The sequence below is a fragment of the Delphinapterus leucas genome, chromosome 6 (assembly GCF_059928025.1).
Source record: "Delphinapterus leucas isolate spDelLeu-1000000601 "Yukka" chromosome 6, BTC_Dleu_Yukka2, whole genome shotgun sequence".
In the NCBI taxonomy this organism is placed as follows: Eukaryota; Metazoa; Chordata; class Mammalia; order Artiodactyla; family Monodontidae; genus Delphinapterus; species Delphinapterus leucas.
This window is the reverse complement of record NC_143134.1, coordinates 91,018,372-91,040,640: the sequence shown is the minus strand read 5'-3', so window position 1 is coordinate 91,040,640 and position 22,269 is coordinate 91,018,372. Positions and strand designations below refer to the sequence as shown.

Genomic DNA, 22,269 nt, shown 5'->3' with positions numbered 1-22,269 from the left:
CATCAAAGGAAATGTCCTATGTATTTTAAAGATCAGAAAATAATTGATGGCTATGAATGGACTTCAAAGCAAGGAAAGTTATTAGGGATAAAGAAGGGTAGTACCCTGAGAAAACCATAATTCAGAAAGAGTCATGTACCAAAATGTTCACTGCAGCTCTATTTACAATAGCCTGGAGATGGAAACAACCTAAGTGTCCATCATCGGATGAATGGATAAAGAAGATGTGGCACATATATACAATGGAATATTACTCAGCCATAAAAAGAAACGAAATTGAGCTATTTGTAATGAGGTGGATAGACCTAGAGTCTGTCATACAGGGTGAAGTAAGTCAGAAAGAGAAAGACAAATACCGTATGCTAACACATATATATGGAATTTAAGGAAAAAAAATGTCATGAAGAACCTAGGGGTAAGACAGGAATAAAGACACAGACCTACTAGAGAATGGACTTGAGGATATGGGGAGGGGGAAGGGTAAGCTGTGACAAAGCGAGAAAGAGGCATGGACATATATATACTACCAAACGTAAGGTAGATAGCTAGTGGGAAGCAGCCGCATAGCACAGGGAGATCAGCTCGGTGCTTTGTGACCGCCTGGAGGGGTGGGATAGGGAGGGTGGGAGGGAGGGAGACGCAAGAGGGAAGAGATATGGGAACATATGTATATGTATAACTGATTCAGTTTGTTATAAAGCAGAAACTAACACACCATTGTAAAGCAATTATACTCCAATAAAGATGTAAAAAAAAAAAAAAAAGCAGGGTAGTATATAACGATAAAGGGGTCAATTATCCAAGAAGACATAACAACCTTATTGAGTGCCTGCCTTATGACAGAGCATCAAACTATATGAGGCAAAAACTAATAGAATTGCAAAGAGAGATAGATGAATCCACTATCATAGTAGGAGACTTCAATACCCCTCTATGGATATGGACAGATCCAGCAGGCCAAAGATCAGGAAAGACATAACTGAACTCAACGACACTGTCAATCGACTAGATATAATTGATATCTATAGACTACCATCCAACAGTAGCAGAAAACACATTCTTCTTGTGTGCACATGGAACATTCACCAAGGCAGACCACATTCTGGGCCGTAAAACACATCCTAACAAATTTAAAAGAATAGAAATCATACAATGTCTGCTCTCAGACCACAATGGAATCAAACTAGAAGTGAATAACAGAAAGGTAACTAGAAAATTCCCAAATACATGGAGATGAAACAACACACTTCTAAACAACACATGGGTCAAAGAAGAAATCTCAAGATAAATTCAAAAGTATGTTGAACTATGACCAAGTGGGATTTATCCCAGGTATGCAAGGCTGGTTCAACACTGGAAAATCAATTCATATAATTCATCACATCAACAAGCTAAAAAAGTAAAATAGTCATTTCGATAGATGATAAAAAAAGCATTTGACAACATCCAACATCCATGCATGATAAAAACTCTCAGTAAACTAGGAATAGAGGGCAATTTCCGTAAGTTGATAAAGAATATCTACAAAAAAATCTACAGTTAGGGACTTCCCTGGTGGCACCGTGGTTAAGAATCCACCTGCCACTGCAGGGGACACGGGTTCGAGCCCTGGTCTTGGAAGATCCCACATGCCATGGAGCAACTAAGCCCATGCACCACAACTACCTAGCCTGCGCTCTAGAGCCCGTGAGCCACAGCTACTGAGCCCACGTGCCACAGCTACTGAAGCCCGTGCGCCTAGAGCCCGTGCTCGGCAACAAGAGAAGCCACCGCAATGAGAAGCCCATGCACCATAACGAAGAGCAGCCCCCGCTCACTGCAACTAGAGAAAGCCCTCACGCAGCAACGAAGACCCAATGCAGCCGACCATAAATAATAATAAAAAAAAAAAACATAATACCATTTATATTAGCACCCCAAACAATGAAATACTTAGGTATAAAGCTAACAAAATATGTACAAGATCTATATGAGCACAACTAAAAAACCCTGATGTATGAAATTAAAAAAGAACTAAATAAATGGAGGTATATTCCATGTTCATGTACAAGAAAACTCAGTATTGTCAAGATATCAGTTCTTCCCATTTTGATATAGATTCAATGCAATCTCAATCGAAATCCCAGCAAGTTATTTCGTGGATATCAACAAAGTGATTGCTACTAAATGGTTAATTACCATGCCTGGTAAGCTAATCCCTGTACCTTTTTACCTGCTATTAGTATTGTAGTAGTCACGCTGTACTGTTATCCTTTAGCTGTCTGCATGGCTGGATGGGCCATTATATTCATGAAAGTGGGAGCTATGACTGTCTTGGTCACAGTTGTATTCTCAGAGCCTAATTCACTGCTGGGCACAGACAGGCTCCATACATATGTGTTGAATGTTTTTCTTTTTTCTAAAAACGAATTGATGGCTACTTTATAATAAGTACAATTTAATCTAATCAGCAATATCTTTAAGACATAGGTAAAAAACAAATAAAATTGGTCGTTGGGAACCATTGATGAAGACAATAATTTTTAGATATGGAGAAACTGAGGACCAGGGAGGGGTGGACCCTTGTCTACTCATGACATGCTGAGTGGTGAGAGAGTTGGCTTTAGGGAACATTTGACTCGTTTTTAAATCTCAGCTCCACCTCTCCCTTGCTGTGCAACTTTGGACAAAGCAAGTTGCCTGAGATCCCTTTACCTCAGGTTCTTCATCTGTAAAGTGGGGAGCCCTGCACCTCTGGGATCAGGGGTGGTTATGGAGATTAAGCACCATGGAGGATAATGTACAGATGGTGCCTGGGTAATGGCTGTTCTGTCCATGTCCTCTCCTGGCTCCTAGCCCAGAGCCTTTCACCACATCACACCACACCACACCACACAGGGTTCTTCATCAGTGGCACATGGCCAGTCCTGAGGCTACAAACGTCAACCTTCCTGTTTCTATGCCTCCCACTCTCAATGCAGCAGATCAGAAAGGTACATACAAATGCCACGGGGTCATTGCTCCGTGTCCCCACGATGCTGAACTTCTTCACATACGAGTTCTCTTTCAGGGCTTCTGCATACGCCTTGAGAGTGGGTATGGGGATATTCTGCAGAGAGAAAGGCAAGCAGTGACCAGCAGCCCCTGTCAGGGGCGGGTAGGGCAGAGAGATGGGGGCAGCAGCTCTCTCACACGTGCAACCTGATTCCCTGCAAGTCTCTGACCAAAAAGCTGAATGGGCAAAGGGTTCCTGCTTTGTCCCAAATGGCTGAGATTGGAGGAGAACTTTTGGGTAAACAGATTGAGAAAATCCTCCCTGAAAATTTCCAATAGGACCTGTAATTTTCTCTTTGTACATGTGGAGACCGCAGGAGGAGGAATACATCAAGCAAAGGATGCAGAAGAGTGCTGTGGTGAGAGCTCAGGTCTGGGGGTGTGGGAGAGGCCTCCGCCCCAGCACTGGCAATGTTTCTGACTCACTGTGTGACGCTGGGGAAGTCTCTGCTCCTCTCTGGGTTTGTTTCTGGAAAACTAAGGTGTGGCATGGCCCTAGATGATCTTTAAGAGACATCTGTCCCAGGGGATCTCAGCCCTGCCACACATCAGAGGTGCCTGGGGAACTTTCACAAAGTGCTGACGCACAGGCCTGCCCCGGACCAATAAGATCAGACTCTCTGCGGGGAGAGGGACCGGGCATTGGCATTTATTTATTTTTTAATCTCCTCAAGTGAAAACCACTGACCTAGTCCAACTGCCTCACGTGCAGAGGGGAAACAGGCCTGGAGAGGGCCGAGCCCTTGCCTGAGGCCTCACGGTGAAGACACAGGGCCGTGGCCAGGTTCCACACCCCCATGCCTCCTGGTACGCACTGCCAGGGTGCGCGGCTCTGAATTGTGCCAGCGTCTCCCACTGTGCACACGGCAGACAGCGGAGGCGCCCGAGAGAGAGAGAGCCTGGCTGTGTTTGAACGGATCTCTTATTTCAGAGTGTCACTTTAGCCCCCGTGGGAGCAGAGCATGGGAAGGCCAGGTGCAGGAGAACGCTGCGGGCGCAGGTTTCCGATCTGATCGTGCCGTGGGGCTGGCAGCCACTTAAAAGAAAGTGGAGAAGAAAGGAAAGGGGAGCCGGGGAGTGAGGGGCCCACTTCTTATCTTACATCCACACCCCCCGAGAACTAATCCCTCTGGTCCCTGGGCTGAGCAGGTGGGCAGGCAGCTGGGCCTGCTTCTGAATTCCTCCTGCAGCCTGTCCAGGGTAGGACTGCCTGTCCATCCGTCCCCGCTCTGCCCTTAGTGGTCACACAGGAAAGGTCTGGAGAGATGTGGGCCGACGGCTTGGAATATGTCTTTGGACATTTGGGCTGACAGTTCCCTTCTAAGGTTGCAGAATGAGGCTGAATATGTGCATGCTACACTGGTTCAGGGCTAGGTCCCTCCCCGGGCTTGGGTTACCCCATGAACCTGGTGGGCCCTGGGCTTTTCCAGCCTCGGGATCCCGTGCAGCCGTATGTGTCTGACTCACGATTTTATCTCAGAGAAGCTCTCAGTGTTTTGAATAGGGTGGCGGGTTTCCAGAGCCGAAGCTGGGTTGGCCTGTGGTGAACATCTGGGTCTGATGTCAGTCCCCAGAAGAAACCAGGACCATGGGCTGTGCTAGTTTACACTATCCTCCCTTCGAAAGCTTCTGTCTCTATTCCTGATCCAGAAGCACCCAGAGTCCAAGCAGGACCCTGCTGTCTCCGCACAGCCAGGCCCGGGCCATCTGGGTCTGGGTGGCACTAGACATGGCTTCCCCGCCTCCCCCCAGCAGGGCAAGTGGAGTGAAAGGGGTTAACCTCACCCGGATGTTGTTGAGGTTGACCTCTTCAAGTTTGGGGTCGTTGCTCTTTATCCGCTCCAGCGTTTCATCCAAGTCTGTTGCATTTGGTTCTTCATCAGGCACAGGCTTGTATTGTGTAGGTTTGATCACACCTAGAGTGACCGACAACAGGCGGGTGGCTCACAGAGACGGGGCGTCACTCTCCCTCGCCATAAGGACACCGGAAGGAAGCGGCAGCAGAGCTCAGGGACACGGAAGGCTGGGCATCTCAGGGGCTATGGGGGATGGGGGCGGGCAATGGGCGGGGCCAGGAGTCTGGGCCCTACTTGGACTCTGCCTCTGCCGTCCTGCAACAACTGGGTGAATTCGCTAAACTGTCTGAACCTCGGTGTCCTCATCTGTAGAATGTGAACGAGTCGTTCTACCCAGTGGGCTCTTGTGAGGGTAAAATGAAGCCTGGATGGGAAGGAAATGTGTAGGCCTTCCAGAGGGAGGGATAATTGTGCGTTGGGTGCCCTCGTTTCTCTTTGGGGCCAAAATGCCAGCTTGGAACAATGCAGCGGAGCAATTCAGACAATGCAATATTGGCACAGGAAAGGACAAGGAGACTCGTGGAGCAGGAGAGGCATCCGGAGACAGACCCAAGTGGACACATGGACATTTATGATCAAGGTGGAGTTCCAAACCAGAGGTGAAAGGATGAACTTTACACAGAGTGGTGTTGGGACAACAGGATATTGATTTAAAAAAATGAGAGTTCAATCTCATCTCACACCACACACAAACATGAACTCTAGGAGGATTAAGAAGTTGAATATAAGAAGTAAACCTCTAAGACTTGCAGAAGAAAATACAGGAGGACGTTTTGTTAATACTGGGATGGGGAGGGTCTTCGTAAATACGTCACAAAATCCCAGGAGAGTAAAAGGAAAAAGTGGATAGATTTGGCTTTATAGAATTCGAAATCTTCTGCAGTGAGCCAGAGAGCGGGCAGAGGCAGCAAGACGTGGGAGGACCCCTCACTTCCAAGGTGCCCTCGCTGGGGGCAGGGAGGGGTGCCCGTACTCACTGTTGAGTCCCTCCTTGTTCACGATGGAGCTGCTGCCCAAGGCCTGGTAGTACTGCTGGTTGCTCATGAGCGTGTGCATGCCCAGGATAGCTGCGGGGACACGAAGGGCCCATGACGCGCCTCTCAGACAGAGAGGCTTCTGGGCACGGACATTCCATGCCCCAGGAAGTTTTGCTCACAGAAATGGCAAGAAACACTTGCATGTAAACTTTTAAATTTTATTTGGTTTTTACTCTTGCCTCTATTGACATGACTCTCGAATCTCCATCCCCAGCCTAGGTTTCTCTGTCCCTGGCCTCAGATTCCTAGATGTCCCTCTGATGTCCCACTGGCACGTCCAACCCAACTTGGCCCAAACGGAACTCCTCTTTCCCGACAACAGCCTCTTCCTTTGGCTCACGTTCCATCTGGTCATCCTGCCTGTCCCTCGGGGTAGACCCTCAGTTACATGGCACCCCTTCCCCTAAATCCTCACCCTCCTATACAGAGCCTCTCATCTGTCCCACCTCGCACTCCATCACCTCTGTCCTGGTTAAGGCCCTATCAGTTCTCGCCTGTATTATCACAACTGTGGAATCACTGGTACTCTGGCCTCTTCCCATCTTCCCCCACCAGCATTCAGCACAGGGCAGCCAGAAAGATCTCTCTGGAAAGGCAAACCTAACCACATCCCCCCGTGATCAGTCACTCTTTGACCCATTCATTTGTTCGACATTTACCGAGTACCAGCATCATGTGTCCAGCTCCAGGGGGGTGGGGACGGTGAGGAACAAGAAAGACAGGGGCTCTGCCATGTAGGTTACAGTCTGCTGGGAATGAGAAGCTAAGCAGGTGCCCACACCATTAAAAACGTAAGTGCAGGGTATGCTAAGTGTTGCAAAGAGAAAGTTCAGTGTGTTCTGGGAGAAGAGAACAGAGAAGCTTGGGATGACAGAGATGAATATAGATGTTGGCCACGTTAAGAGAAAGGAGGTAGAACATTCTGGGCAGAGGGATGGTGGGTGGGAAGCCCTAGGCTTGGGGAGTGGAAGGCCAGGGAGGGAGGGGGAAGCTGAAGGTGGATAGAGATGAAGTTGGACATGTGGCAGAGGGCAACAGGTCCTCACCAAATGCTTATGTCGGGCTAGAGAGTACACTGTACCTCAGTGACACTCAGTCTGGTTGTGCATCGGAATCACTGGGACTCTTCTGAAACTCCTGATGCCCAGGACTCCCCCAGACCAATTAAACCACAATCCCTGGGCTGGGGCCAGGCATCTGCCTTTTTTAAAGCTCCCCAGGTGGTTCCACCGGGCAGCCGAGGTTGGGAACACTGCCTAATGCCATCCCCCTTAATCTTCACAACAACCCTTTGGAGTAGATTTTATTCAAATAGGCAAGGCCACACCCTACAGGGTCTTCTAGGTCCAGGTAAGGAGCTCAGATGTCTTTTTCTAGGCGTGGCCTGAGCAGGGAGTGAGATGGTCTGACTCAAGTTCTGTGACTGTTAACAGGCTGAATGTGGAGCACTGACTAGAGGGGAAGGATGGGCGTGCAGGACCATGAGGACGGTGCCTTGTGACTCCAGAGTCTGGCTTCACTGGCCCTCCCCGGGGCTGGCCCTGCTTCAATAGCCTTGGCCTTTGCCCACGCCCTTTCTGCTCCGGCGACACAAATGGTCACTGCTCAGTAGATGCCCTTGCTTCTGCCAATGCTGCCTGTCTGCTGGCAATCCTCTCTCCATCTGCACTGCCCACTGCTGAAATGCCCCCCGGGAGAGTTTTGAGATTTAGCAAATAAAAATACAGGATACCCAGTTAAACTGTAATTTCAGATAAACAATGAAAAATGTTCTAGTGTAAGTACATCCCATTCAGTATTTGAGACCTTCTTATATTAGAAACTTATTCATCATTTATCTGAAATTCAGATCCAACTGAGCATACTATATTTGATCTAACAACTCTACCTCCCCATCCTTTAAGTTTGGAATAATGCTTCCTCCCCCAGGGAGACCTCCTGGGTTCCACCTTCTCTCTCTGTAGCTCTCTCACAGCACCTGGTGTCCTTATCACAGTACTTAGTCAACACAGTGTTAGAGCTCTCTGGGTACATGCATGCTTCCCCTACTGGACTGTGGGCTTCCGGAGGTCAGGGAAGAATATTATCTCTCTTCTACCTCTTCCAGAAGATGGTATTTGGTAAACATTTGCTCATTAAAAAAAATTCCCCTGGCCATTTCATTAGACACGATTTCTAGTTAGAGAGACAACAGCGAGCCTTTAGTGAAGACTCAAGAGAACCAAGTTCCAGCCCTGACTCTGCCCCTGATGCTGTGTGACCTTGGGTAAGTCCCCTCCCTTCTCTGGGCTTCAGCCTCCTCTGTACAATGAGGGGTGAGACCAGACCATTGGTTCTCAATCATGGCTGCATATACAAATTACCCGCGAGCTTTACGACAATACCAGTGCTCCTCCTGAACAAACTGATTCGAATCTCTGGAGATGTATTTTTAATCTCCTTGGATGATTTTTGATGCTTAGTGGGAGCTACAAACCACAAGACAAGATGATCTCAAAGTACCTTCTGTTTCTCACATTCTAAGAGTCTTCTCTGCTAAAATTAGACTTGCCTGCTCATCGCTAAGGAGAACTGGTAAGGAGAGAGGCATCTGCACTGTTTTGAGCTCTCTGGGCTTTAATTTAGGCTGCGTTTCTGTGGGCGGAGGGAGCTGAAGCCTGCGTCAGCAGCAGGTGAATCAGATCACCTGGAGTCACCTTCTCTTCCAGCTCCCAAACAGAGAGCGGCTTTGGTGGTGGTTCTGGGATGCTGCTGGGATTCTAGGTTTGGAAAAACAGTTTGGAAAGGTTGCTGGAATTGTAGGAAAGATGTAACCTCATATGGCTGGCTGGTCTTGCTTAGAGTGTATAGAGAGGTGGAAAATGGAAAATGCATTTTGTGCTTGGACAATAGCTTCTTGTCATGGTCCAGAAAGAGAGGGCAGAGGCAGGAAGGTTACAAGGAAGTGCTGGGGGACAGAGGAAGGAGACCTGGGCTCCAGTCTGGGCCTTGGTACTAATTTGCTGGGTAACCCTGTCCAGGTCACTTCTACTTTGGGTCCTCGGTGTTCTCACCTGTAAAATGGACTATATTTGAAGGATGATCTCTTACCTTCACATGGGACTTAATAGCCACATGGCAATTTCTCATCTTCTTACGCTGTTTGATTTTTACAGCAAGCATCCAGGGTAGTTACTGTCGGTCCCCACTTTTCCAGCAGGCTCAGGAGGGAAATGGTTGGTCAAAGACCGTTCGGTGAGGACCCTCCTGGCTTCTAAGTTAGTGTCCCCACCCACACCTCTACACACTAGGTCACCAACAGGTCTAAAGTTCTAAAACTTGTCCCCAACTTCAGAATTCTAAGGACAGATAACAGTATATTCTAGAAGGTAATGTATATCAATAGGAGCCCTAAGAAGAAATAAAACGACTTTGCAGTTCAGAGGAGATTAGAGTTCTAAGAAGGAAGGAGGGAAGGAGGGAGGGAAAAAGGGAGGGAAGGAGGAAGGGGAGAGGCCAAGCTAAATCTCCACTGCTGGGCAGAATGCTTGGTGGCTCTGAAGCCAGTATTTCCTCTCCCGCCCTAAGCACCAAATCATGACTTTATCCTTGCTTGGTTTTGCACATTCCATGTCACCAGGAGTGAGTGATAGAGAAAAAGAGCACATCAACATTGCTTGCTGCTTCATTCTTTTTTTAAAAAATAAATTTATTTATTTATTTTTGGCTGCATTTGGTCTTCGTTGCTGTGTGTGGGCTTTCTCTAGTTGTGGCGAGCGGGGGCTACTCTTCGTTGTGGTGCGTGGGTTTCTCATTGCAGTGGCTTCTCTTGTGGAGCACGGGCTCTAGGCACGCGGGATTCAGTAGTTGTGGCACATGGGCTCAGTAGTTGTGGTGCACGGGCTTAGTTGCTCCGCGGCACGTGGGATCTTCCCGGACCAGGGCTTGAACCCTCTTCCACTGGGATGCGTCTCCCCGCCTAGTTCACCTCTACTCTTCCTCCTTTCGTCTCAGCTTCAGTCCCCACTCTCATCTTGCAGCCCCACCACCTCACTCGGCCCTTTCTCCCTCCGACACTTACTCCCACTTGTCCTTCCACGCTGGCCTCAGTGTTTGTTTAACCTCAGCTCCTCGAGGGCAGGAACCGGGCCGCTTTCTTACGATTGGTCCAGAGCAATCGGAGGCTTAGTTAATGGAAATGCTCTGCCTGGGAGTTGAGTTGTGGGGAGCAGAGATGACCTGAAGACCCTGTGCCCAGCGCATCCTCCTCTTCTTTCCCTAATGAGTCATCCACTCGGGGCTCCAGCTACTCCCCCCAACACACCCAGCACTCCGACAAGATGTCCTGCCTCCAGCGCCTCCGTCTCTCAAACTGACTGATTCCTTGCATCCTTGCAGGCACCCAGCTCTGTTTTCTGATGCCTCAGGCCAGAAAGCCTGCCGTCGTCTTGTCATCTCAGCCTCTTGGCCTCTGACCCAACTCTAGGAACAGCTGGTCTCTCGGAGCCACGTTCCAGACGCAGTCCACCTCAGCCCTTGGCCTTACCTGGGGCCTGCCTCCTACATCCCCTCGTCCTACGAACACCACCGCCTCTCTGCCCAAGCCCCTGCTTTCATCCGGCCTCTTCCAACACTCCCCCAGGCACGGGTGTCAATGCTTTTGCACGACATCCGGAGACTTTGCTAATTCGGCCCCATCCTCCCCAGGCCGACTCTGTGAGACTCTGCCATGCACCCCCTCTCACCACTCTGTTTCCATTCCCCTACCCTGGAGGGCTTTTTCCAGGTTGTGCTGGGTGGTGATGCTGTGAGTGGGACCAAGCTGCCTGGGTTCAAACCCCGTGGGCAAGGATAACCTCACTGTGCCGACTTGCCCTCTCTGAAAAATGGGGACATCAATAAAACTCACTTCATAGGATTGCTGTGGTCAACAAATGCAGCAAGGTATGGAAAACAACTCCCACAGCAGCTGGGACATAGGTGGTCAACAAATGTTCCATGCCTCCTTCCACTGCCACCTTGCAAACGGCTGACATACAGCGACACGTGTCCAAGGTTAGCCAGTGAACACTGGTGTCGCCTCGCAGCACCCCTCTCCTTTCCGGACAGCGGAAGCATATGGTATCATGAACAGATACTAATAATTAGTCACGCCAATACAAATAAAGAGGAATAGTTTCAAGAGATCAACCCAGAAATTTAGCACAACATTGCAGCTCTGTTTTGGCACTGACAGCAGAGTAATTGGATAATCCCTCTGAGCTGCCTAACAAGGGGAGTGACGTCATGGAGGGTGATCGGAGAAGGACCAGGATAAAAACAGCCCTTGGGGTGAGTCAGTGTGGAGATGCTGGACAACCATGTCACTCACCCACCGCCCAGCTGCACAGATTAACCGGAACTCAAGGGGACCCCGCATCAGGGAGACGGTTCCGTCAAAACACCCGAGCCTAATGTGGATATAATGCACGTTGTGTGGTTTCTGACGAGCAAACCAGCTGAGTATCCTGAGCTAAGTGCTCCACTTCCATCCAGGTGACCTCCTCACTGCTGTGTACTTCATAGTGAAAATGAACACCTTTCTCTCTCAGCCCTGACACCCTTTAAGCCACTGCCCTTTGTCCTTTCCCAAATGTTCTGCCTCCTTAGGAAAGGGTTGTCTGGACCGAGGGTCTACACATTGGCTCTCCTTTTTCACTCCTTAGGCCCTGCAACCTGGCTTTGGTGCCCCTTCTTCCTCTTTCCTAAGCGTGTCATCAGGACTGGTGCACAACACCCACGAGAAGCAGGAGGACACGAGAAGCAGAAGACACTGCGGCCGGCTGAGTTTCCTGGCACTGGCGGGCTCACCTGGCCTCTGGCTTCACCTCTGAGTCTCCTGGCCAGCCCTGAACCCTCATTCTGTCTCCCTAGCTCTTGCGTTAGGCTCTGCCCATCTTGATTTGGCCGTTGGTTCCCAGCCCATGTGTGGCTACCTGGCCTCCACTGTGGCTATGTTCACCCCATTTCCACTCCTCTCCCAAAGGCTTCTGCCTCGGCCAGGGCCCTTGCCTCCAGAGCCCCGGGTCCCCACTATTGCCATGCCCTCTGCCTGGAACTTGATGATGCTAATGACACCCACCTCTCTATCTCCAGTGTGGACCCCTTGCAGAACTCAAGACTTTCATGTAGGGACTTCCCTGGTGGCGCAGTGGTTAAGAAGAATCCACCTGCCAATGAAGGGGACACGGGTTCAATCCCTGGTTCGGGAAGATCCCACATACTGTGGAGTAACTAACCCCGTGTGCCACAGCTACTGAGCCTGCACTCGAGAGCCCGCGAGCCACAACTACTGAAGCCCACGTGCCTACAGCCTGTGCTCTGCAACAAGTGAAGCCACCGCAGTGAGAAGCCAGAGCACTGCAACGAAGAGTAGCCCCCGCTCGCTGTAACTAGAGAAAGCCCGCGCGCAGCAACGAAGACCCAACGCAGCCAAAAATAAATAAATGAATAATTTTAAAAATAAAGCCTTTCATGTACAACTGCCCTTGATTGGGTGGCCCACAGGCACCCTGAACTCTAAAGGTCCCAAACTGAACTCCGTATTTCCCCTACACCTTCTCCTCCCCACTGTTATGGTTGAACTGTGTCCCTCCAAAATTGTTGATTTTGTCCTGATTTGTCCCTCCAATATGTTGAATAAAGTAATTTCTAGTACCTTAGAATTTGTAACTATATTTGGAGATAAGGTTTTTAAAGAAGTGATTAAGTGTCAATGAGCCTGTTAGGGTGGGTCCCAATCCAATCTGTCTGGTGTACTTACAAGAAGAAGATTAGGACACACAAAGGGACACAAGGGGACACATGCACAGAGGGACACCATGAGATACGGTCATCTGGAATCAAGGAGAGAGGGCTCAGAGGAAACCAAGACTGTGGACACCTTGATCTTGGACATCTAACCTCCAGAACTATTGAGAAAATACATTTCTGTTATTTAAGCCACCAGCCTGTGGTATTTCGTTAGGGCAGCCTGAGCAGACTAACGCACCTTCATTAATGGCACCAACGTCCACTTAGTCTCTGGAGCCAGGTCTGGGCTCCTCCCTTGACCTCACAGTTGACCGTGTCTTTCCTCTCCCCTTCCCACTTGCCTTGAGTCTCTCCCTACCCCATCCACACTCCTGTCATCATCTGGGTGAGGGTTAGTAGCCCCCAAGGCTGCAAAAGAAAAAGACCAGCTACCTCACTGGGCCAGGGAGCACAGCAGGGTGGTGGGCACACTGTGGCCAGAGCCTGACCCCCCGTGGGGAAGGGACACGGGCGAGTGGGACGGGGACCAGACAGTAAAAAGGGGAAAAGAGCAGGTGGCAAAAAGCTCTGGATATCAGGCCACTTTCTGGAGTTTTAGGGGCTGTTTGTGAAGATCACATGGAAACACACATGAAGATGGAGGGTGTTGTACAAATATGAGATATGGGGTGATCGCCTCCAAGCCCGGCTCTCCAAGCTGTGCAAAATGGTAGAATCAGATGACTTGCTCCAGCCCTCTGTGAGCCTCCTGGACCTGAGATGCCGGCAGCCCTCTGTCTTCCCCCCTCTATCCTGTCTTCCCAGGCGGCCTGAGCAGGATTTGATGCCATGGCTGGTGAAGGGCCCCGGCTGCCTTGCACAACCCTCTGGGATGGGGTCTCATGGCAGCAACAGCTGGCTCCGTGGTGGGAAGGGTTTTGGTTTTAACTCCATTTTACTCATTTCGGTTTTTAATAATAGAGTTCTATCTGCTCTAGTCCTTGTTAGAAACAGAGAGGGTGTTTATGTTGAAATAAACCATCCAAGGCTCGCCTGCAGACGTGGGTCAAATGCTTTTGGAGGACATGGGGAAGCATCAGGAACGCCTCTTACCTGCGATGTCACAGAGTTCCGCATCCGAGGCATTTGCCAGGGCCTCCTCCAGCTCTGGCTCCAGTGTCACACTTTCCAGCACGGGGTCCATCGGCTTCTGCTTGGGGACCCAGACTTTTCCTGAAAACACACGGGGTGCCCATTACAGGGAGTGCAGCTGCACTGGGGCCCTGGGTGGACCGTCCCAAAGCCCTGTGGATCCCTCGATGCCGAGATTCCATTAAAACTTCTCCCTCTGGGGACCCGGTGCCAAACTTGTCCAAAGAAAGGGAATCAGAGATCTCCAACAAAGCACCCTGCACGTTTGAAAAGAAGAACTTTATAACTTGGTCAAGGGAGACTGCTCACTACTGAAAACATTGGTTATTAATTTTAACAATCTGTAAGTAGGAAAAGATACAAAAGAAAAATATAATAAAATGCCAGGGTCTGGAATACTCTAAACAAACGTTCTGGTATGAGAGAAAAATTGAGAAACATTTCTAAACCAAATAAATAAAATACACTCAGATTATTAAAAGAGGCATAGGGAGAAAATATAATGTCTCTTGGGACATTATATTTTTACAGTGTCAGACTGATAATTGAACGAGAGAGCAAAGAGGTTGGTCGGTCGCTGCAGTGTGCCCCAAGAGGCATTGTTAAAGGAATTATGGGGCATCCACACGATGGTGTTCTAGCAGTTATTATTATAAAGGATGGTGGAGATCTCTACTTACTATGAAAGGAAAATGCCCAAGACAAAATCTTGTGTGAAAAAGCAAGTTTACAAAATAGCATGAATTATTTAATTCCATTTATGAAAATTGCACATATATCAATATATATTTATCCATACAACACATATTTACTGAATACTTCCTATGTGCCCAGCACCTTTCTTGGAGCTAGGGGGACAGCAGTGAACAGTTTAGTGAAAGAAGACAGATAATAAACAAACATGTAAAGATACCAGAGAGTACTAAGAATCACAAAGGAAAATAAAGCCAAGCAAAAGACTAGGAAGTTCCACGCTGGGGTGTGGGTGAGGTGGGCTCTGCTATCCTGGGTAGCGTGGTCAGGGAAGATGACCTGTGAGCTGGGCCCTGACAGAGTGAGGAAATGAGCTGCTCAGACCAGCGACAAGACAAGGATGCCTGCTTTCATTGCTCCTACCCAACTGTGTATTGAAAGTTCTAGTCAGAGCAAATGGACAAGAAAAAGAAATACATGGCATCCAGACTGGAAAGGAAGAAGTAAAATGATCTCTGTTCGCAGATGACACGATGTTATATGCAGAAAATGTTCCACACACACACAAAAAAACAGGGTACAAGATTAACATATACAAATAAGTGGGGTACACCAGCAAATAACAATCTGAAAGGGAAATTAGGAAAATAATTTCATCTACAATACAATCCAAAAGAATAAAATACGTAGGAATAAATTTAACCAAAGAGGTGAAAGACTTGTGCATGGAACACTATAAAACATTGTTGAAAGAAAGGAAAGAAGACCTAAATAAACAGAAAGATATCCCAAGTTCATGGACTGGAAGACAATATTAAAATGGCAATATTGCCCAAAGCAATCTACAGATTCAACGCCATCCTTATCAAAATTCCAATGGTCCTCCTCCTTTTTTTTGGAAATGGAAAAGCCAGTCCTCAAATTCATATGGAATTGTAAGGGGCTCCAAATAACCAAAACAATCTTGATAAAGAACAAAGTTGGAGGACTCAGACTTCCTGATTTCAAAACTTACTACAAAGTTAAACGGTGTGACACTGACATACGGATAGACATAAAAAAATGGAATAGAATTGAGAGTCCAGAAATAAACCTATACATCTATGGCAAGTTGATTTTTGACAAGGGTGCCAAGTCCATTGAATGGGGAAAGAATAGTTTCTTCAAGAAGTGGTGTGGGACAACTGGATATCCACATGCAGAAAGATAAAGCTGGACCCCTATCTCATACCATACACAAAAACCAACTGGAAATGGATCAATGATTTAAATATAATACCTAAAATTACAAAATTCTTAGAAGAAAACATAAGTGTAAATCTTTATGACCTTACTTAGATTTGGCAAAGTAGTCCTAGATATGACAACAAAAGAATAAGCAACTAAAGAAAAATAGATCAATCGAACTTAACCAAAATAGATCAATTGAACTTAACCAAAATAAAACTTTTGTGTATCAAAGGACATTATCAAGAAAGTGGAAAGATAACATACAAAAGAGGAGAAAATATTTACAAATCATATACCTGATAGGGTCTAGTATTCAGAATATATAAAGAACTTTTACAACTCAACAACAAAAAGAAAAACAACCCAATTTAAAAATGGGCAAAGGACTTAAAGACATTTCTCCAAAGAGGATATACAATTGCCTCTAGGTATCTGAGGGGGATTGGATGCTCAAGTCCCTTATATAAAATGGTATAGTATTTGCATATAACCTACACACATCCTCCTGTATACTTTAGATCATCTCTAGGTTACGTATAATACCTAATACAATGTAAATTCTATGTAAATAGTTGCCAGTGCGTGGCAAATTCAAGTTTTGCCTTTTTAAACTGTGCGGAATTTTTATGAATATTTTTGATCCCCAGTTGGCTGAATCCGCGGATATGGAACCTGCGGATATGAAGAGTCAACTGTACAGATGGCCAAGCACATGACAAGATGCTCAACATCATTGGTCATTAGACAAATGCAAATCAAAACCACAATGAGATACCACTTCACAACCATGATAATGGCTATAACATAAACCAAAAACCAAAATGGAAAATAACAAATGTTGGCAAGGATGTGGAGAAATTGGAACCCTCATATATTGCTGATGGGAATGTAAAAGGGTGCAGTTGCTTGGGAAAACTGGTTGGCAGTTCTTCAAAAAATTAAACACAGAATTACCATACGATCCAGCAATTCCACTCCTAGGTATATACCCAAAAGTTACCCATACAAATACTTGTATAGGAATACTCACAGCACCCCAATCACGACAGCCAAAAAGTGGAAACAACCAAAATGTTTGTCAATAGACAAATTGTGGAATATTATTCAGTAATAAAAGGGAATGAATGAGTCTCGAAAATAATATTCTAAGTGAAAGAAGCCAGACACGCAAAGTCACATATTATATGATTTAATTTATAAGAGATATCCAGAATAGGTAAATCCATAGAAACAGATTGGTGGTTGCCAGGGGCTGGGAGCGAGGGGCATGGGGAATAACTGCTTATCGGATACAGGGTTTTATTTTGGAGTGATGAAAATGTTTTGGATCCAGATAGAGATGGTAGTTGCACAACACTGTGTGTGTACTAAATGCCACTGAATTGTTCACTTGAAAATACTTAACGTTATGTTATGTGAATTTTACTTCAATTTTTAAAAACCTGCTCATTTTGGCTACTGATTGAGAATAGCCTGCAGTGGGGCCAGGATGGAAGCCAGGAGATGGTTAGGAGGCTCCTTCAAAAGTCCACATGAGAGATGACAGTGACTTGGACCAGAGGTGGGGAGGGGTGGGAAGAGCAATGTTCAGAAGGATATTCACTAAAATGGGATCAGTGCCTACCTCTCAGCAGAGTATTACTTTGTTTTGTTATTTAAATTGTTTACAGGGGCTTCCCTGGTGGTGCAGTGGTTAAGAATCTGCCTGCCAGGGCAGGGGACACGGGTTCAAGCCCCGGTCCGGGAAGATCTCACATGCCACGGAGCAACTAAGCCTGTGCACCACAACTACTGAGCCTGCGCTGTAGAGCCTGCAAGCCACACGACTGAGCCTGTGTGCCACAACTACTGAAGGCTGCGTGCTTAGAGCCCGTGCTCTGCAACAAGAGAAGCCACCGCAAGGAGAAGCCCGTGCACCACAACGAAGAGTAGCCCCTGCTCGTCACAACTAGAGAAAGCCCGCGTGAAGCAACGATGACCCAACGCAGCCAAAAAATAAACAAATAAATTTATAAAATAAATAAATAAATAAATAGTTTACAGCAAAGATCAATTACTATACAAGCAGAACAGTCAGCAAAATCATCTGGGAGAAAATGTATCATAACCTTCACCAGAGGTGCATCTGGAAAACAGCAAATCAACATGGCTAAAAGGAAAATGAACTCTGAAAATGACTGATGCAGTGACTAGGATGAACATTCAGGAAATATTTAAGACCTATGGTTTATTATGCCCCTGCAGCAGGTGCCTCCATGAGGGTGGTGACTCTAAGACACTATAAGAGGGACTCAGACGTCTTCCCTTCCTTCATCTTACTAGTTGGGATGTGGGTGTGATGACTGGAGCCTCAGCAACTAGATGGACCATGAGGACAAGAATATATTACAAGGATGGCAGAATGAAAAACTGGAAAGGGTCTTGATTCCTAATGCCAAGGAAGATGTCTTACAAGCCCTGGAATGCCTAACCCTGCAGCTCTACTAAGTGAAAGAAAACTAAACTTCCATTTTAAGTCTCTCTTACTTTGTTTCTTCAGCACATGCAGCCAAATATGTATAATGAAAATACCCTGCATGGAACTTTATTCTGATTCCCCCACTTGAGTGAGAGTGAGGGAAAATCCAAATCCCTCAGGACTTTGTACCAGTTTATGGGTCTTACCACATCCTGCTGGGTTTTGTAGTGCCTGAAATGCTATTTCCCCTCAGCCTAGGCTCGCTCTAGGCCCAGCGTGGGGCAAATGCTCAGTAGAGCTGGACTGAACGGCCCTGCGTCTGCCTGTTAGAGCTGGAAGGTCTCCTTCCCCACACTCTCTGTTGAGACTGTACTTATTCAATATACATGGACTCCAACAATCATCATGTAAATATTTTATGATGACGATGCTGGTGGTGGTGGTGATGATAAGCCTTTTAGGCTTGTCATAATATGAAAATAGAATAAATTCTAGCTACCCTCCTTGGGTCAGTCTGGTTTTTCATGAGGGCACTCAGGCTCTGGGAGTCTGGTGAGCTGTTCCCGGCTTGGGGCCAGGTCAACGCTCTGCAAAGGGGCAGCAGGACTGGTTTATATATCGCCCCGATTCCCTTCCCCATCCCCCATCTCATCTCCAGCTCCTCCCCTGGGAGAGGGATGGGCACACAAGGGAACAGATGTTACTAATGACTCACCAACTGTCCACTCAGGTCTGCTGCTGACTCTCTCACAGCCTTGGTTTCCCCATTTTTCAAATGTGTAGTGGGGATAGTGGGAGTTTTAAGGCCCCATGAAATCCAGAGATTTTATTATCTTCACCTGCTGCACAGAAATCACTCCTCATGGTACAAGTACCTTGCTTAAAACCATCTTGTGCCTACGCTCTCAGCCAGGCACCCCCAGCCCTTATGGTCAAGGGCCCCTTCCCCTGCCGCCAGCTCCAGGGTGCCTCAGACCACACAATTCTTCCAAAGCTCTGTAATCCAGATGTCTCCTGGGCTTCCCTGACCTTCCAAGTTTTCAGTAAAATCTGGACTGAGGTTCAATTCCAGGCACTGGGATGGCTAGAAGTCCTCCCTGAAATGCCCACACCTGCTTGCTCTTTCATTTTATTATTTATCAGGCAGCTACTCTGTGCAGCATTGTGCTAATACGACAGGGACACAGAAAGACAGGGATCCTTGGCTCATCATGCCGACATTCTTGGGGGTGAGAGAATGGAAGAGGTGGAACACAGACAATTAATTACCCAATTAATTAATTAATTAGAATTAATGCTTTCATTCAACAAATATTTTACTAGGTGCCTACTACATGCTAGGGTTTTTGAGGTATAGAGATATAACAATGAACTAGACAGATGTGGTACTTGTACCCATGGAGCTTATATTTGAAGGAAAAAGCCTGTAAGATCCATTATGCATATATTTAATTTGAACTCATTCATTCATTCAACACCTCTCTCCTGAGCCCTACTGTACACTAGGCCCTGTGCTGGGTGCTGGGGGAACTGTGTAAGCAAAAGCAGCTGAGTCCCTGCCTCATGGAGCGTACAGGCCAGTGTAAATAAATACATAATGATAAAATAAGAATTGCTCTGAAGAACACACACAGGCTCCCGAGATGGAGAATAACCAAGGGGGAATTGAAGGGATGGAATGTCCTAAACAGTGGAGACCGGAAAGGCTTTCCTGAAAGAGGAGACAGTACAGTTGAGACCGAAAGGGTAATAATAGCTAATATTGACATAGCATTCATGATGCACCGGGTGCTGTTTTAAGTGCTTTATATAGATCTTAACTCAATCTTCATAACTCCCTCAGAAGGCTGGTAATATTCATCAACCCCATTTTACAGATGAGGAAATGGAGGCACAGCAGGTTTAAAAATGTACTCAAGGGAATTCCCTGGCGGTCCAGTGGTTAAGACTGCACTTCCACTGCAGGGGGCACAGGTTAGATCCCTGGTCGGGGACTAAGATCCTGTAAGCCACGTGGCATGGCCAAACAAACAAATGTACTTGAGTTCACACAGCCTAGTAAGGGGTAGTGCCAAGACTGTAGCCAAAGTAGACCCAACTCCAGGCTATGTTTCTAACCATTACGCCTCTTACAGAGGAGAGAAGCCAGCCCTGAAGCCAGCTCGGAGGCGGACAGAGGACCAGCATTCCATGCAGAGGGCATACGTGCAAAGGTCCTGAGGTAGGAAAGAGCTTGGAGTGTTTGGGGAAGAGAAAGAGGCCTGTGGGGCAGCAGGGCAGTGAGCAAGGGTGAGTATGGTACCAGAGGACAGGAGGATGATTTGGAGTGAAGGGGAAGTTCTGGAAGGGTTGGATAGTTGGAGTGCCTCTCTGCTCCCCGGAGCCTTCTAGATGGCTTGCCTTAGTCTGGGGCAGAGAGTCTTAGAGGGGCAGATGAAGGAAGGGAAGCTGCAGCTGCCAGAGAGAGGAACTTTGGGGAAAAAGAAGGGATAATTAGGGTAGAGACAGGATATCTCTTGTTCCTGGTTTGGAGGGGACAGGTCTTGTTTGGGCCTCATGTCCTGATACCATTTTAATAGTTTCTTCTTTCCCTTTTGACAGTATCAGGTTTGTATGAAAAATAATCAGGACACCCTAGTTAAAGGGGACTGAGGGGAGTGTTACGAGTCTGGTTTGCCCCAAAACTTCACTAAATCTACCCCATGCGCCGATGCTTTTGGAGTTCGGTTTGTGACTTTGGGCCAGGCAGGGATGAGGGCAAGGAGGTCCAGTCACATCTGGCCCAACACAGGGCCTGGCATACAGCTGCCACTCAATGATCATGGGGAATGACGTACTCAAAAGGGCAACATTGTTCAGTACCTCGCTTCTCCCCTGTGTAGGGGACCAGATCTTCTCGGTCCTTAAACTCCTTTGCTTGCTTTTCCAAGTGATCCAAGAGCTCCTCCCTTTTAAAGGGGCCCGTGGGCGCCTTGGTGGTCTGATCCTTCTGCCTCAGGCCCGCAGGCAGCAGTGCATTCTACAGTGGCAGTTGCGGGGCAGGTGCACAGAGAGAGAGAAAGAGAGAGAGCAGTCAGCTGCTGAAGACTTGCATTCCTCCAGAAACTCATCACTGAAAAACGGGGAGCTCAATCTAAGTCGCTCATTTACATGTAAGGAAACTAACAACATGGGAGGGGCAGAGGCTTGCCCAAGGTCACTGGCAGACAGGGGCAGAGCTAGGCTAGGACTCGGGTCTCTTAACCATACCTGTTTCCCAGCCTCTAACATTGTTTTAAAGGCAAGGGGGTGAGGGGTCAGCTGACCAGGGGCTGAGCACAGCAGAGGGCTCCAAAAGCATCTGCTGAGGGAGAAATAGGTGTTTGGATGCATGAGGGTATTTACAGCCGTTGTGTAGAAAGTGGTTGGGGAGAGAAGCAGCCCGGGGGGTTTGAGTTAGGGCCCTGGATGCAGAATCAGGCAGGAAGAGGCAGACCCAAAAAAGAGGCAGAGAAAGCTGGGCAGGACTGCAGGAAGGGCCAGGCACGCTCTCAGGCTGCAGCCCTGGTTGGCCCTACCAGCTGCTTTCTACCCTCCTGACTGTCGTGCTCATGCATGCTGGCTGTTAAATATTTTGAACGTTGCCCGTGGAGATGGGTCTCTCAAGAAAGATAGCATCAACCAATCACTGTGTTCTCTTCTTCAAACATGGACAGGCTTCTAGGTGTGGGCTCACTACTAAGGCGGATTCCTAATCAGGGTGGATTTGAATCACATGGACTTCACTTTAACTCAGTATCGTAGAGATTCAAAGAAGTTTACGGTTGCCAGGATGCTTACAGATCATCCAGTGTACACATGCTCCCTTCAAGAGGAAACTGAGGCCAAGAGCAAAGAAAGACTTGCCCCAATCTAGAACCAAAACCAGGGTCCTTCTTCAGATTTGGGGGAAGAGGGCAACCTCCTAGTTAGATCATTGCTCTCTCCCCACTCCCTTTCATTCGGGGAGGTCAGGAGGATATGGGGAAGGCTGATGTGAGCAGAATCTCACCTCACTTCTTGCTGCACCCCCAAAATGGCT

General features: G+C 47.5%; 1 protein-coding gene across 1 annotated transcript in view; it reads right to left on the bottom strand.

The window, feature by feature from the left end:
• TMOD1 (tropomodulin 1) overlaps positions 1-22,269 on the bottom strand; it is an 86,079-nt gene that overhangs the window by 19,637 nt on the left and 44,173 nt on the right. Inside the window, exons 3-7 of the mRNA XM_022600063.3 lie at positions 21,072-21,228; positions 13,790-13,909; positions 5,867-5,956; positions 4,819-4,949; positions 2,981-3,088 (exon numbers count right to left, since the gene is read on the bottom strand). Coding sequence (XP_022455771.1) covers positions 2,981-3,088; positions 4,819-4,949; positions 5,867-5,956; positions 13,790-13,909; positions 21,072-21,228 — 606 coding nt within the window. The remainder of the gene's footprint in view (positions 1-2,980; positions 3,089-4,818; positions 4,950-5,866; positions 5,957-13,789; positions 13,910-21,071; positions 21,229-22,269) is intronic.